Source organism: Eretmochelys imbricata, chromosome 3, assembly GCF_965152235.1.
Source record: "Eretmochelys imbricata isolate rEreImb1 chromosome 3, rEreImb1.hap1, whole genome shotgun sequence".
Classification (NCBI taxonomy): Eukaryota; Metazoa; Chordata; order Testudines; family Cheloniidae; genus Eretmochelys; species Eretmochelys imbricata.
The window spans coordinates 33,722,870-33,736,114 of NC_135574.1; the positions used below are offsets into that span (position 1 = coordinate 33,722,870).

Below are 13,245 nucleotides of genomic sequence, written 5' to 3' on the forward strand. Positions count from 1 at the left end.
CCACATAGCCTGTCAGGTTGATAATACAATGTAACCTAATTGTGCTCATATGACATGGAGTGATCAACTCACCATATAATACTGATATCTAGCTCTTACATTGTACTTTTGGTCAGGAAATCTCAAAGAACTTACAAAGGTGGTTGGTATCATTATCCCCATTTCATAGATGGGGAAACTGAGACACAGAGACAGGATGTGACTTGCCCAAGGTGGCAAAACTGGGAACAGAACCCAAATCTTTTGTGTCCCAGTCCCACATAACAAATGCGCTGCAGTAAGAAAAGAATCTACATTTAGCAATCAGCTCTGCATGGGCAAGGCATTCTTACAGAATTTGTTGCTGGACTAGGACCTTAGATTCCAAAGTTGAACACCCCTTGTGAATATGATAAATTATATGATTCTGTGTTACATGTTACAAAAATAAACTATAGGTACATTTAAGAAAGTTAAAAGACTTTATTACAATGCAGAATATATTAATTTTTTACAAAACATTTTTAAAAAATTTCAGTAGTAATAATAAATAAATTCATCATCATATTTGTGCAACATACTAAAATATTACAGTTACACTTTATAATGAAAGCAAAGCACATCAAATAGGGCATATCCTACATTACTTACTCAGGAAAAATTCTCACTGAGTGCAAGTGCATTGAGCTCTTATTACCTGTCACTTTTCCTAATACGAAAAGCAATAAAAGTGCTAACAAGTTACTGTGCAAACTAATGCCTGATCCTGCAAACACATATGCATGTTCTTGACTACCATGAGACTACTCATGCTAATAAAGTTAAGCACATATGTGTTTGCAGGATTAAGACCTAAAGTCACATATTTAAAGTCAAGTGTGTGTATAAATCTTTGTAGGATCAGGGCCTAAAATATACAACTTGTTCTAATAGGAACCACATCCATATACTGTATCTAGCACGTCATTCTAGATTAATACTGAAACTTATAGCTATAGATAAAAACCCTTCATTTTGTTAAAAGTGTCTATTCACTGCTAAGGTTTGGCCTTCAAAGTATGTTAAAAATTAAAGCAAGTTCTCATTGGTGCAGACAATTTTCATCTCCTTTGAAGCAATATCACATACAGTAGGTTTGGGGGTTTTTATTGCACACTGTAGTAAAGACAATGAAAATTCCACAGGACTGAATTCCATGTGAAAAGTAAGAACACAAATCAGAACTCTCTTCACAGCATTCTCTGAAAATTTTGGTTCTTTATCATTCTTTTAAATGTTTCTAAATGCATGAATTTTTGTAGTTGCTTTTCTATTCACTTTTAGCTTCTTGTCTCTAACTCTTTTATTCCTGTAGCAAAACTGTTGCATTTCTCTTGTGCAAATGACAGAGCAGCAGGAAGGGTGGCAAGATTAAAAGAGCCTGCATAGGGATTGAATACTTCTGTGTGTGTGGCTCATAGCTGAGGAGGCTCCCTGCATGCTGCTATGCAGCAGGCATTTTGGGTTAGCAGTAGGCTGATGGATTTAATGATACAAGGATACTGTAGCTCACGAAAGCTTACGCTCAGATAAATTTGCTAGTCTCTAAGGTGCCACAAGTACTCCTTTTCTTTTTGTGGATACAGACTAACACAGCTGCTACTCTGAAGGATACACTAGCCATTCCTCAAGCTGGGGCTGGACCAGCAATCACAGAAAATTCCAACTCCTCAGCTCACAACCTGGCTGCAGAGGATATATGTTGGATCCAAGATTTTAGCCATAAGAAAAAATCATATTCAAGGACACAAGTATATACTTTGGGTGTTGTCCCACAGTCTTTAAACAGGGAAAACTCCAACTGAGGTCATGGGGAATTTTGCCTAAAGATTGTGGGATCAAGCTTTTTAATTCTATCTGGAGCAGTTAAAATGCCTTGAGAAAAAAAAATTAAAAATAAAAATCTATGTACAGACACCATAATGATTGCAGAATTCTCTCGGCACTCTTTTGTTCTTTAAGGGCTCTATGTCATAATGGTTAGGACAATAAAATACAGACCTAAGGAATTACTATTTAAAAGTATTTTCCCATTTTTTCAGCAGGGCGTAATAGCATAAAACTCTATCTAGAAGCTGTGGCTTCTATTACATTTAATTACTTCTCCCTTTCATAGATTCCAAGGCCAGGCCTAAGTTCAACGGGACTATCTGAATGAGTAAAGTTACTCACACATAAGTGTCTGCAGGATAGGGTCCTCAGTGAGTTCCCCATTTGTAGAGTTTTTCACACAAAAAATAAAGAAGAAAATTAAAAAAAAATAGAAAAACAACTGTAAAACCGTAACAGTTTGCAGCGGGGCTCAGGCACAAGTGTAATAACTGAAATTACTTCTCACTCGTGTTTTTGAATTTACTGTATTTCAAGTTGATGCTACTCCTTTAAATTAAAGGTGGCTGGTATTAAATTTAATTGGTTTCACTTACAGTTTGTATGTTATTGGTGCAGCTACTAAATAAGGGTGATTACTAAGCCAAGCTGGCTTCTAAATGAAGACATATGGTATGTGAACTTTGTGGTTTCTGACTTCCTGGCTTATCAAAATATACAGCTAATAATGCTAGCATGTCTTTAACACAAGGCAGCCATTACAGAATTCTGTCCACTCTCTCTAATAGAGCTCCCCCAGAAGAGCTGGATGGGGTGAGGGGGAAATCATTTAAAAAGTAAGATTTTAGTGGATTCATGTAAAAAGCAAAATATTTGGTTTTCACCTTGAATACTTTTTGTTAAAACAAAAGGCTATTTCCCATGGGAAACACTGTCAGTTTCTAGTGAAATAATAGTTTCCATCAAGGGTAAAAACATGATTATGGTTTTGGGAAAAATTTCATATTCTCCCCTGACAAAAGTAGTGTTCTCTGGTAAACACACAAAAACTGCACTCTGCATGACATTTACAAATACTGGAGGAAATATGCGCTTTCACAAATAAATGTTTGCAAAGTGAAAATTGGAGGTTTCACTTGGCGCTGGTTTCCATTTAACTTAATTTAGCCTATGCCTCAGTCATGTATTATGGTAACTAGCCCAATTCAACAGTTCTTACTCAAGAAAAAGTCAGCATTGTCTTCAAAGCGCTACTGATTTGCCCCCAGTGACGTAGCCTGGAATTGTAACTTGTTATTTCTTAAGAACTAGACAGAACAAGCTTCATGGTAAGAAATCTACCTAACTGGTAATTAAAGAAGCATATTATGATGTTCCATTTGTTGTTTTTGTTTTTCTTGGTCATTGATTTATTATTTTAAAACTATTTCCTATATGTCTTTTTCTTATTTAATGCAATACTCTTTATGCCTAGAACTACCTATATTTTTACAATATATTTTACCATAGTGGAAGGTGTAGTCTAAGAATTTTAAGAGATTAGGTAAGTACTAGATTTGGGAGATCATCTCATATCTAAATTCAATCATTATTTAGTAATCTCTGAGTAAAGAGTAGATAAAAACAATCTAAATTTCAAAAGAATTAGATTTATGCAAGCTAAAATTTAAAGTTACATACACTATTTTCTCTGCAATTAACATTACTCTACTTTTAATTAAAAATGGTCTTTGGCATATATATATATATATATATATATATATATATATATATATATAAAGCATAAAAATAACAAACAAACATACAATACTTATGTCAAAAACAATTATTATTATTATTATTATTATTATAGTACTACAAAGCGCATGTGCAATAAAAAAAGTACTTTTGAGTCACCATTCTAGCTTCATATCTGCTTTACTCCACACATATTTTCCTCCTCGACTCAGAAACATCTTCTCATCAAATCCACTGAATTTTATAGCATGTTCTACGCCTACATCCAGGATAGATTTGGAAGGCTCTTTCCGTCCATTTCTACAGTTCAGAAAACGCATCTAGAAAATTCATAGATTAAGAAAATTAGAAAGTGGCTAAAAGTGGAGTATTTCTACAAAATTAAATAACTTAAGCCCCAATCCTGTGAAGTCTCATGCACATGGTTAGCTCTGCGCATGTGAGTAATTCCACTGAAGCCAATGAAACTACTCGCAAGTGTAAAGTTAAGCACGTGAGTAAATCTTTGCAGGACCAGGTCTTTTTTTTCTCCTAAAAGATGGTACAAAGAGAGTTAGAAAATATCCTGCTTAGTTTACATATAGGTAAAGAATACACATTCCCATACAAATTAGTTCTGCAAATTGGACTTCACAGTGAAGATCAAATATAACAGATGCGTAAACTATGATCCTGATCCTGCAATTGGTTGCATGCAGGTGGACCCCTATGCACTTGTGAAGCTGCTCACTCAGGTCCATTTGCAGGATCAGGTCCTGTGTTTGACTTGTCTAAATGTTTCTGATGATGAATGCAATTTCCTTGCATCCACATGTAGCAGGCCACTCTTTCAGAAACGTGTGGAAAGTGCTGTATGGGGTAAACATTAAACTGAAATAATTGTAGGTTAGCCTGCTAAACCATGAATAATAGCATAGCCCATATTAACTGATAGACAAATATTAACTCATTAAGTAGCAAATAAAAACTTACATATTCATCCAGAATGAGGTATGAGTCTCTCATCTGTAAAAGCATAGAAAAAACTATAAATTACTAAACAAACTAAAATCTATGTTTTTACTGAAAGTTAGGGAGAAATAAGGTATAGGCATAATAAGTATCCATTCCCTTAGGGCTTGATCCAAAGTCCTTTGGAATCAGCTGGAGTCTTTCCATTCACTTTGATGAACTTTGGATCATGCTCTTAGTGAGTAGCAGATAGAGAACCATGAAGGTGGCTTTTTATGAAAGAACAAATTCTTGCTAGACAACCATTTTTTGTTTGGTTTAAGGATCAGATTGAAACATGGGTGCGCAAATGGATACAGGTGCTTTTAAAATATATCCAATCACTTACTTAAATGTTCACATCAGCACTTAGATATGTACAGTGAATATCCATTTTACATGTTTAAATGATTTTATGAAATTCAAAAGGAAGGATGTGGCCCATTAAGGCACCCACATTTGAAAACTGGGCTCCGAATTTAAAAAAAAACTTATCTATTAAAATGTGACCATCCTTAAATGTTGTGGTCTGGCACTAAATTCCTCCAGATTCTGTCTTTTTTGTTTTGTTTTGATTTAAATTCACTACGTAGGTTTTTGCTTAGAAAACCTAACCTATTACTGTTACTCTACTGGTATTTTGAATGCCCCCATCTACCTTAGTACCACCAACATTGCCTGGTCCAGCTACCATAGAAATCAATTGCAAAATTCCCACCGATTTCAATGGGGGCAGAATTGTGCTCCACAACTGTAAGTATCCCAGTTTTATGTGCTTTTCACTCCATATGGAATAGATTTTTTTTTAAATTCTCCAAATATAAAAAAACCAACTCCTAAAGGAATTATATTGTCTAACTCTAAGTAAGTATTAGTAAGCAAAGCATTAGCAACCATGCTATTTTCTAGTTTCTGATAATAAAGAATTATCAAAGAATAGCTTAATTTTACCTTCTGATTAGATTCTGGAACTAAACATGAGAGCTCTCTATGGCCATCTAGGAATCGTTCAAAATCTTCATCGCTGATAATAAATTTCTCTGCTTCTCTCAGTGCACCTTCACCTGTATTCTCTCCTTCAATGAGCAGGCATTGGAATACCTGAAAGACAGAAAGTATATGATGAAGGTTGTCAGGTATCAGAGGGGGAGCCGTGTTTGCCACTTTTAAAGATCCAGACTAAGAGTCCTGTGGCACTTTATAGACTAACAGACGTATTGGAGCATAAGCTTTCGTGGGTGAAGTGGGTATTCACCCACGAAAGCTTATGCGCCAATACGACTGTTAGTCTATAAGGTGCTACAGGACACTTTGCTGCTTTTACATGATGAAGGTTGTATATCTGTCATAATTACCATGGGAAAAAACAAAACATAAACCCCACCATGACTGAGAGGGCCTGGGTCTCTCTTTTCACAGTGGTTTCAACTGGCTGAATCTTCAGTGAAGTCAAGGAGTCACACCAGCATACCATGGAGTGTAAAACCAGCATAAATGATAGACGCTAATAGGGTGAAATCCTGGCCCCACTAAAGTAAATGGGAGTTTTGCCATTGACTTCAGTGGGGCCAAAATTTCTGTCATAGTTTTTTTCCTAGAGATCAAACTGCTTGATCTCCCACTCTGTTACACCAGTGTTATGCTGGTTCAATTACATTTATTTCAATGGAATTAAAATGCTGCAAACTAGTGTAACAGAGTGGAGGATCAGGCTCTAACTATTGAGAAAGACTCTTCCATGCATCTTTGAACATTTAAAAGCATGCAAGTCTTACAAGATTTTAAACTACTTAGGACAGCTATTTAACACTTTTCTAATGAAAAATATACTTAATAATAATTAATATTGTGTATTCAGACTTTTTCCTTTTTTCAAAGTAATATGACATTTTCAATTTTTTTCCCTATGAAAAAACACAATGTTCCCTATATGTCCCAAAATTACCAGACTTCTGTATGGTGAAAAAATATTTCCTTGTAAATAACACGAAAGGGCAAATTCTCGACTGTATCTGAGTGTCACTCAAATGCAGTGAGGGAGGTGGCCTGTCTGGGAATTGGTTATGGATCCCTGATACTAAGTGCCATCATAAATTAGAGCCACAGCTCTATCTCACCCAACTGGAAGATCAGTCATAGCAGAGCTCTGCTCTACCATGCCCCCTTCCTGGAGGGTTGCCAACTTTCTAATTGCACAAAACCCTTGTCCCACTCTTCTCTGAGGTCCCGACCTTGCTCACTCTACCCCCCCTCCCCCCGCCGCATCGCTTGCTCTTCCCCACTCTCACTCATTTTCACTGGGCTGGGGCAGAGGTTTGGGGTGCAGGAGGGGTGAGGGCTCCAGCTGGGGGTGCAGGTTCTGGGGTGAGGCCAGAAATGTGGGGTTCAGGGTGTGGGAAGGGACTCCAGGCTTGGGCAAGGGATTAGGAAATGGGAGGGGGTGAGGGCTCCAGCTGGGGCCAAGGGGTTCATAGTATCAGAGGAGGCTCAGGGCTGGGGGAGGGGTTTTGGGTGAGGGGGTGTGGGCTCTGGAGTGGGGCCAGGGATGAGGGGGTTGGGGTGCAGGAGGGGGCTCCGGGCTGGGGCCAAGAGGTTTGTAGTATGGGAGGGGACTCCGGGCTGGGGCAAGGGATTCGGGTATGGGAGGGGTTCAAGGCTCCGGCTGGGGGTGTGGGCTCGGGGGTGGGGCCTGGGATGAGGGGATTGGGGTACAGGAGGGGGCTCAGGGCTAGGGCAGAGGGTTGGGGTGTGGGAGAGGGTTTGGGGTATGGGAGGGGGTTTCAACCTGGAGCTGGGTGTGGGAGGAGGTTCAGGGTGCAGGCTGTGGCCGGCTGGCGCTTATCTCAGGCGGTTCCCGTAAGCAGCCAGCATGTCTGGCTCCTAGGTGGAGGGGCCGGGAGCTCTGCTCCCTGCCCATGCCCGCAGGCACTGCCCCCACAGGTCCCATTGTCCACAGTTTCCGGGCAATGAGAGTTGTGGAACTGACGCCGACGCTCCAGGCTGGGGCAGCGCATGGAGCCCCCATGGACATCCCTGTGCCTAGGAGCCAGACATGCGGCCACTTTTAGGAGCCATGCGGAGCCAGGACAGGCAGGGAGCTTGCCTTAGCCCTGCTGCGCCACTGACCAGACTTTTATAGGCGCAGTCAGCACCTGGAGCTGCCAGGGTCCCTTTTCAACCAGGCGTTCCGGTCGAAAACCAGACGCCTGGCAATCCTACCTTCCTGCTTCTCCCCTTTCCCTGAGAAGAGAACATGTAGCCCTGTATTTCTTGCTTACCTTCCATCGGACAGGATTTAGTGCCTTAATCTGTTCATTCATATCTTCGTGAACATTAAATCTATTAATTACTGAATTTAATTTAAAAGCCACAGCATAATCTCGGCACCACTTTCTCAGTCTTTGGAGATTCTCAATGTGGTTCTTGTTTCCTTGTCCACGGCCAATTAAAACATTGACTTCCTCATCAAAACTATCACAGGAAACTGCAAGAATGTCTAGGTAGTCACCTGAAACAGACAAAACATTAAATAATATTCAATGTCTGTAGTAAAGAGTCATTAACTGCCCAGCTCTGCCATCTTCCACCTCCAAGTACACCCTCAAAACCCATCATGAGGAACCCTACCAAAAAGGATTCCACGTGGTCACGGGAGGACTGGAGAGCATCTCAAAGGTGATACACCCCTTTTCTACACAGACATGGGGACGCCTTGAGCTAATGTTTTTAAAGTCAGTCTAAATACCTCTGATTTAAAAGTACACATAAGAGTATTTGGTTTTGTTTGCATTTACTGTAAATGTATTATTAACAAAAATATCTACAGACAGACACCTTACTATAAAGTTGAATTGAGAAGACTCCTGAAACCCGTGCATCTTTTTAAACATACACATCGTTCTTTCTTACCGTAACGCTTGAACCATCGTTCTCTAATCATGCTGCCATTGCTCACAATGCTGACACTTGACAGTTTTAGTTCCTGCTTGCAAAACTGGACCAATTTGCCCACAAATTCTCCTCTCTCTTGCAGAAATGGCTCTCCTCCTGAAAAGTTTATTTTTTCCATACCTAGTATTTGACAAAAAAGAGAAATACTATTTAGATTGGATAAATTTAAGTTTTGGGAACTTTTTCTCACAACATATGCACAGAAGAATACAGATGATTTGCACAGATATACTAATGGTGAGCCACAGTCCATAGACTCCCCTTGAGTTCAATAAACTGTTCCAAAAATGTACGAAGAGGGGAAACCCCTTTTTCTGCTAAAGTTTTGCTACGATTTTCATAAATGTATGAAATTCCCATTGACTTCAATGGAGCCAAGTTTTCACCCCTTGTCTCTATTCACTGTGTAAAGTACCATGCACATTATTGTACAGAAGATATTTAAAAATCATTAAAATTATAAGGCAAATATTTTCAAACCTGGGTATCTGAAAAGATACTCCTAAATCCACTTTTAGATACTTTATTTATTAATTTAGCAGGCTATCTTCAGGCACTTAAGCTTTGAAAATGTGGGCTAATATAATAATCAATCCTCTTTGCTTGTAAGCCAGACCTTTACCAGTCAGATTTGTGTCCCCACGTTTAGATGATATCAGCCTCTACTGTAGTTTTTTGTATCTTTTCACATTTAAGGCAGCGACTAGATTTTAACTTTCAGGCGCTGTCTGAGCTCCCTCCTAGTTGAACCAAAACTAAACATATTCGTCTGAAATGGCAAAGGAGATTTATTGTTTTTTTACCAGGGAGAACTTTTGGCTACATTTTATGAAGATGCCAAACAGCAGCACTACTCCAAATGTGTCCCATATACTGTACTTCCAGTACTTTTTCAGCACATGACTGAATAAGGAGAGAACTGGAGCCTGAACCTACTCTGCTGGGCTTCTTTAGGTCTGGATCACAGCTTTAATTCAGGGATAGTGGAGAAAGGTGCCGAGGGAGGGAGAATTGGGGAAATTCTTGATCAAAAAGGGGGAATTTTGTCAATTCCCCTCCCCATGAAATTCAGCATTTGGACAATAAATTTAAAATAAATAATAATAATAATAATTAATAATAACAATCAATCAGAATTTGGACCATGTCAGAGTATTTGCTGCACTAATTGGATGACCCAGCCAGGCGGGGGGCGGATGCCCTGAGTCTACAGCCCCGGTCCCAGCAGCGGAGTTCACCCCGGAGATCCCAGGGCCAGCAGTGGGGCAGACTCACCCGCCTCCTTGAGCATGGTCAGCCCCCTCCTGGCTTCCTCGAGGGGCAGCACGAAGGAGGTCTTGGCCGTGTGGAAGCAGAAGCCGCAACGGTAGTTGCACTGGCGGGTGAAGTGATAGTTGACGCTGGTCGGAACCGTGGGCACCTCGGCGCCATCCGGCTCCCCAGCGCCCTCCTCCAGCAGCGGGGGGCTCCTCCCGGGCAGCAGCGCCCCCCGGAGCCAGCAGGAGAAGGGCGCCAGGCAGAGCCACAGGGCGCTCAGCTGCGCATGGAGGACCCGGAGCAGCATCGCCAGCGCCTGGGGCAAGGTGCGCATCTCGGCGAGGTGCATGGCGCGGCGAGGCTGCAGCGCTCTGGGGCGCAGGGCAGGGGCGCGGGCTCCATTTAATAGCTGGGAGCATGTGACAGGCGCTGCTGGCTGGGGGAAAGGAAGGGGCAGTTTCGGTTTCCTTTATGGAGAAGCGAAACTTGGCTCCCGGTTGCGGCAGCAGGCGAGGTGTGTGGAGCCCGCGGCGAGCCCGTTTACAATGGGCCACCCCCACTCCCTGCCTGGTTCCCGCTGCTGTGCATCCCCCTCCCCACTTTGGGGCCCTGCTCAGGCCCGTGCCTGGCTCCCAAACAGGCGCTTGGGAAATATGCCCGACTTCTGGTTTCAGCTGGTTAGTGCCCTGCTTCCCATCTACACCAACGGAGCGGTTCCCGCAGAGCTACCCTACACCCCTGATTGCATCGGACGTGCTCCCTCCCCCTGGGCATCCCCTAGGCGACACATGGGGTGTTTGCAAACCGCAGTCCAGCCAGCAGGTGGGATTGAGGCGTGTGCGTCTTCACAGCTGACCATAAGGGGCGGGATGCCCTCGGCCTCTAAAGCAGCTGGGCGCTGTGCTGCTGGCCCATAAGGAGAATCATTCTAGCCTGGGCTCCTCTCTCTCCTGCTCTCCCCCCGCCTGAGGATTTTCTGTTATAAAGGCCCTCTCTAGGGGTGCTCACAGCTGGCACAAATTAATACAGCCTCAGAGGACCAGTCCAAGGCAGAGTTGCCTCAAGCTTGGAGAAGTGGCACAAAATTTCTAGTCACCCTACCTCCCAACCTGTGTGCCAATCTCGAGCTGAGGCTTGGGGTTAGGGTGACCGGATGTCCAGATATTAGGGGCTTTGTTTTATATATGCAAATATTCTCTCCCCCCACACCCCGGAAAAAAAAAGTGTCCCTTTTTTCACACTTGCTATCTAGTCACCCTGCTTGGGGCCAGTGTTTAATTTCCCACACCACTTTATGGCTCCCAGGCCATCAATATTTTCTCTCAGCTAACATTTTCACACAGAAGTTGGTCCAATAACTTACCTTACCCACCTTGTCTGGCTAATGTCCTGGGACTAAGATAGCTACAACAACACTGCAAACAATTTTCAGAGGGATACATAAGAAGGTTAGGAGTATGGTGGATTAATTTTGTTCAGACAACGAATAATTCCAGGGCTGTATTACCTACTAGCACTTAATGTTTATTTGAAACAAAGGCTCACTGATGTGGGGGAGGGAGGGAGTTTAAAAATGCAAATGTCCCATAAGAAGACTGTCAGAGTTAGCCAAAATGTTCTCATTTTCTAAAATCTTCTCTACACCCTGCTTGTGAAATGAAAATTACAAATGCTTTCTTCATTTTTACCATCAATACATTTTCTGAATATGGGTTTGGACCACATACCCAGAATTACCTACTAGGGCTATACTTCACAGCTCTAGCATAGCAAAATCCACATCCAAGTTTGCATACCTGACCTCAGCAAATCCTACTTCAAATGTTATATACAGCAGCAGTAACAGTATTGGATATTGGATCTGGTAAACAAAACAAGGTATTTGGTGTACCTATGTGCATGTTGGTTACCAAAACATTCTTCCAGCTCAAACATGCACCAATGCATGAGCAATGCAGGAAAAACACAAGTGTACTTTTGTGTATAATGTACTTCTCTAAAATGTTTTTTGCAAGCAACGACTGTAATAGTCTTTTTTCTGCATACAACGTTCTAGTGTAGGCTCAAAAAAAAGAGTATAAAACTACCTGGACTTTTGACAATGTTAATGACACCAGGGGCCTGATTCTCTCCTTATTGACTTCAGTACAAGTTACTTATATCCTGCAGGGGAAGAATCAGTCCCTTGCACACAAAGTGTCTCAGATCAAGTCTGGCTATGTTCAAGCAGGTGGGTGAGTGTACAAAAAAAATTAGAAAGTAAATATATGTTCCAGAAAAGGTACTTGAATAATGCATGCATTGTGTACCCAGTGATCTGCCTTACAGCCTCAGCAAAGGTGGCTTGGGAGGCATCTCCTGATGAACAGCGCACCCACATATGTGAATGCAGTTTACTCCCTAAGTGCTCCAAAAGAGAAAAACACCAGTGTAAGATAGGGATTTCATGGACCATGTCTCATTCCATTCCTGACTACGTGGGCTTACCACCAGTTCCAGATAACATCCCTATGAGAAAAACAGTTTAGTATCATCTGCAAACTTTGCCACCTCGCTGTTTACCCCTTTCCCCCAGATCATTTATGAATAGGTTGAATAGGATTGGTCCTAGGACTGACCCTTGGGGAACACCACTAGTTAGCCCTCTCCATTCTGAAAATGTACCATTTATTCCTACCCTCTGTTCCCTGTCTTTTAACCAGTTCTCAATCCATGAAAGGATCTTCCCTCTTATCACATGACAACTTAATTTACGTAAGAGCTTTTGGTGAGAGACCTTGTCAAAGGCTTTCTGGAAATCTAAGTACACTATGTCCACTGGATTCCCCTTGTCCACATGTTTGTTGACCCCCTCAAAGAACTCTAATAGATTAGTTAAGACATGGTCTCCCTTTACAGAAACCATGTTGACCTTTGCGCAACAATTTATGTTCTTCTATGTGTCTGACAATTTTATTATTTACTATTGTTTCAACTAATTTGCCCGGTACTGACATTAGACTTACCAGTCTGTAATTGCCAGGATCGCCTCTAGAGCCCTTCTTAAATATTGGCATTAGTGCAGTAGTGCCTTTCTCCAGTCATCCAGGACCTCCCCCGATGGCCACAAATTTTCAAAGATAATGGCCAATGGCTCTGCAATTGCATCAGCCAACTCCCTCAGCAACCTTGGATGCATGAGATCTGGACCCATGGACTTGTGCATGTCCAGCTTTTCTAAACAGTTCTTAACCTGTTCTCTCACCACTGAGGGCTGCTCACCTACTCCCCATGCTGTGTTGCCCAGTGCAGCAGTCTGGGACCTGCCCTTGTCTGTGAAGACCGAGGCAAAAAAAAGCAGAGTACTTCAGCTTTTTCCACAGCATCTGTCACTATGTTGCCTCCCCCATTCAGTAAGGATCCCACACTTTCCCTGACCTTCTTCTTGTTGCTAACATACTTGTAGAAACCCTTCTTGTTACC

General features: G+C 41.8%; 1 protein-coding gene across 1 annotated transcript; it reads right to left on the minus strand.

The window, feature by feature from the left end:
* Positions 1-453: 453 nt before the first annotated feature.
* On the minus strand, positions 454-10,845 carry RSAD2 (radical S-adenosyl methionine domain containing 2). The gene is made up of 6 exons (XM_077812565.1): positions 9,802-10,845; positions 8,485-8,646; positions 7,854-8,083; positions 5,527-5,676; positions 4,558-4,590; positions 454-3,905 (listed from the first exon to the last, which is right to left on the minus strand). Exons 1-6 carry the CDS (start codon positions 10,130-10,132, stop codon positions 3,741-3,743), a joined length of 1,071 nt encoding a protein of 356 aa, XP_077668691.1. The 5' UTR covers positions 10,133-10,845; the 3' UTR covers positions 454-3,740.
* Between the last annotated feature and the right edge of the window lie 2,400 nt (positions 10,846-13,245).

Excerpts from the sequence above, each read along its gene's own strand:
- RSAD2 (XM_077812565.1), bottom strand. The coding sequence starts at position 10,132 with ATGCACCTCGCCGAGATGCGCACCTTGCCCCAGGCGCTGGCGATGCTG. Across the intron at positions 8,647-9,801 it reads GACCATGCTCAAGGAGGCGG|GTATGGAAAAAATAAACTTT; the intron begins GTGAGTCTGCCC and ends GTCAAATACTAG. Across the intron at positions 3,906-4,557 it reads ACCTCATTCTGGATGAATAT|ATGCGTTTTCTGAACTGTAG; the intron begins GTAAGTTTTTAT and ends TGAATTTTCTAG.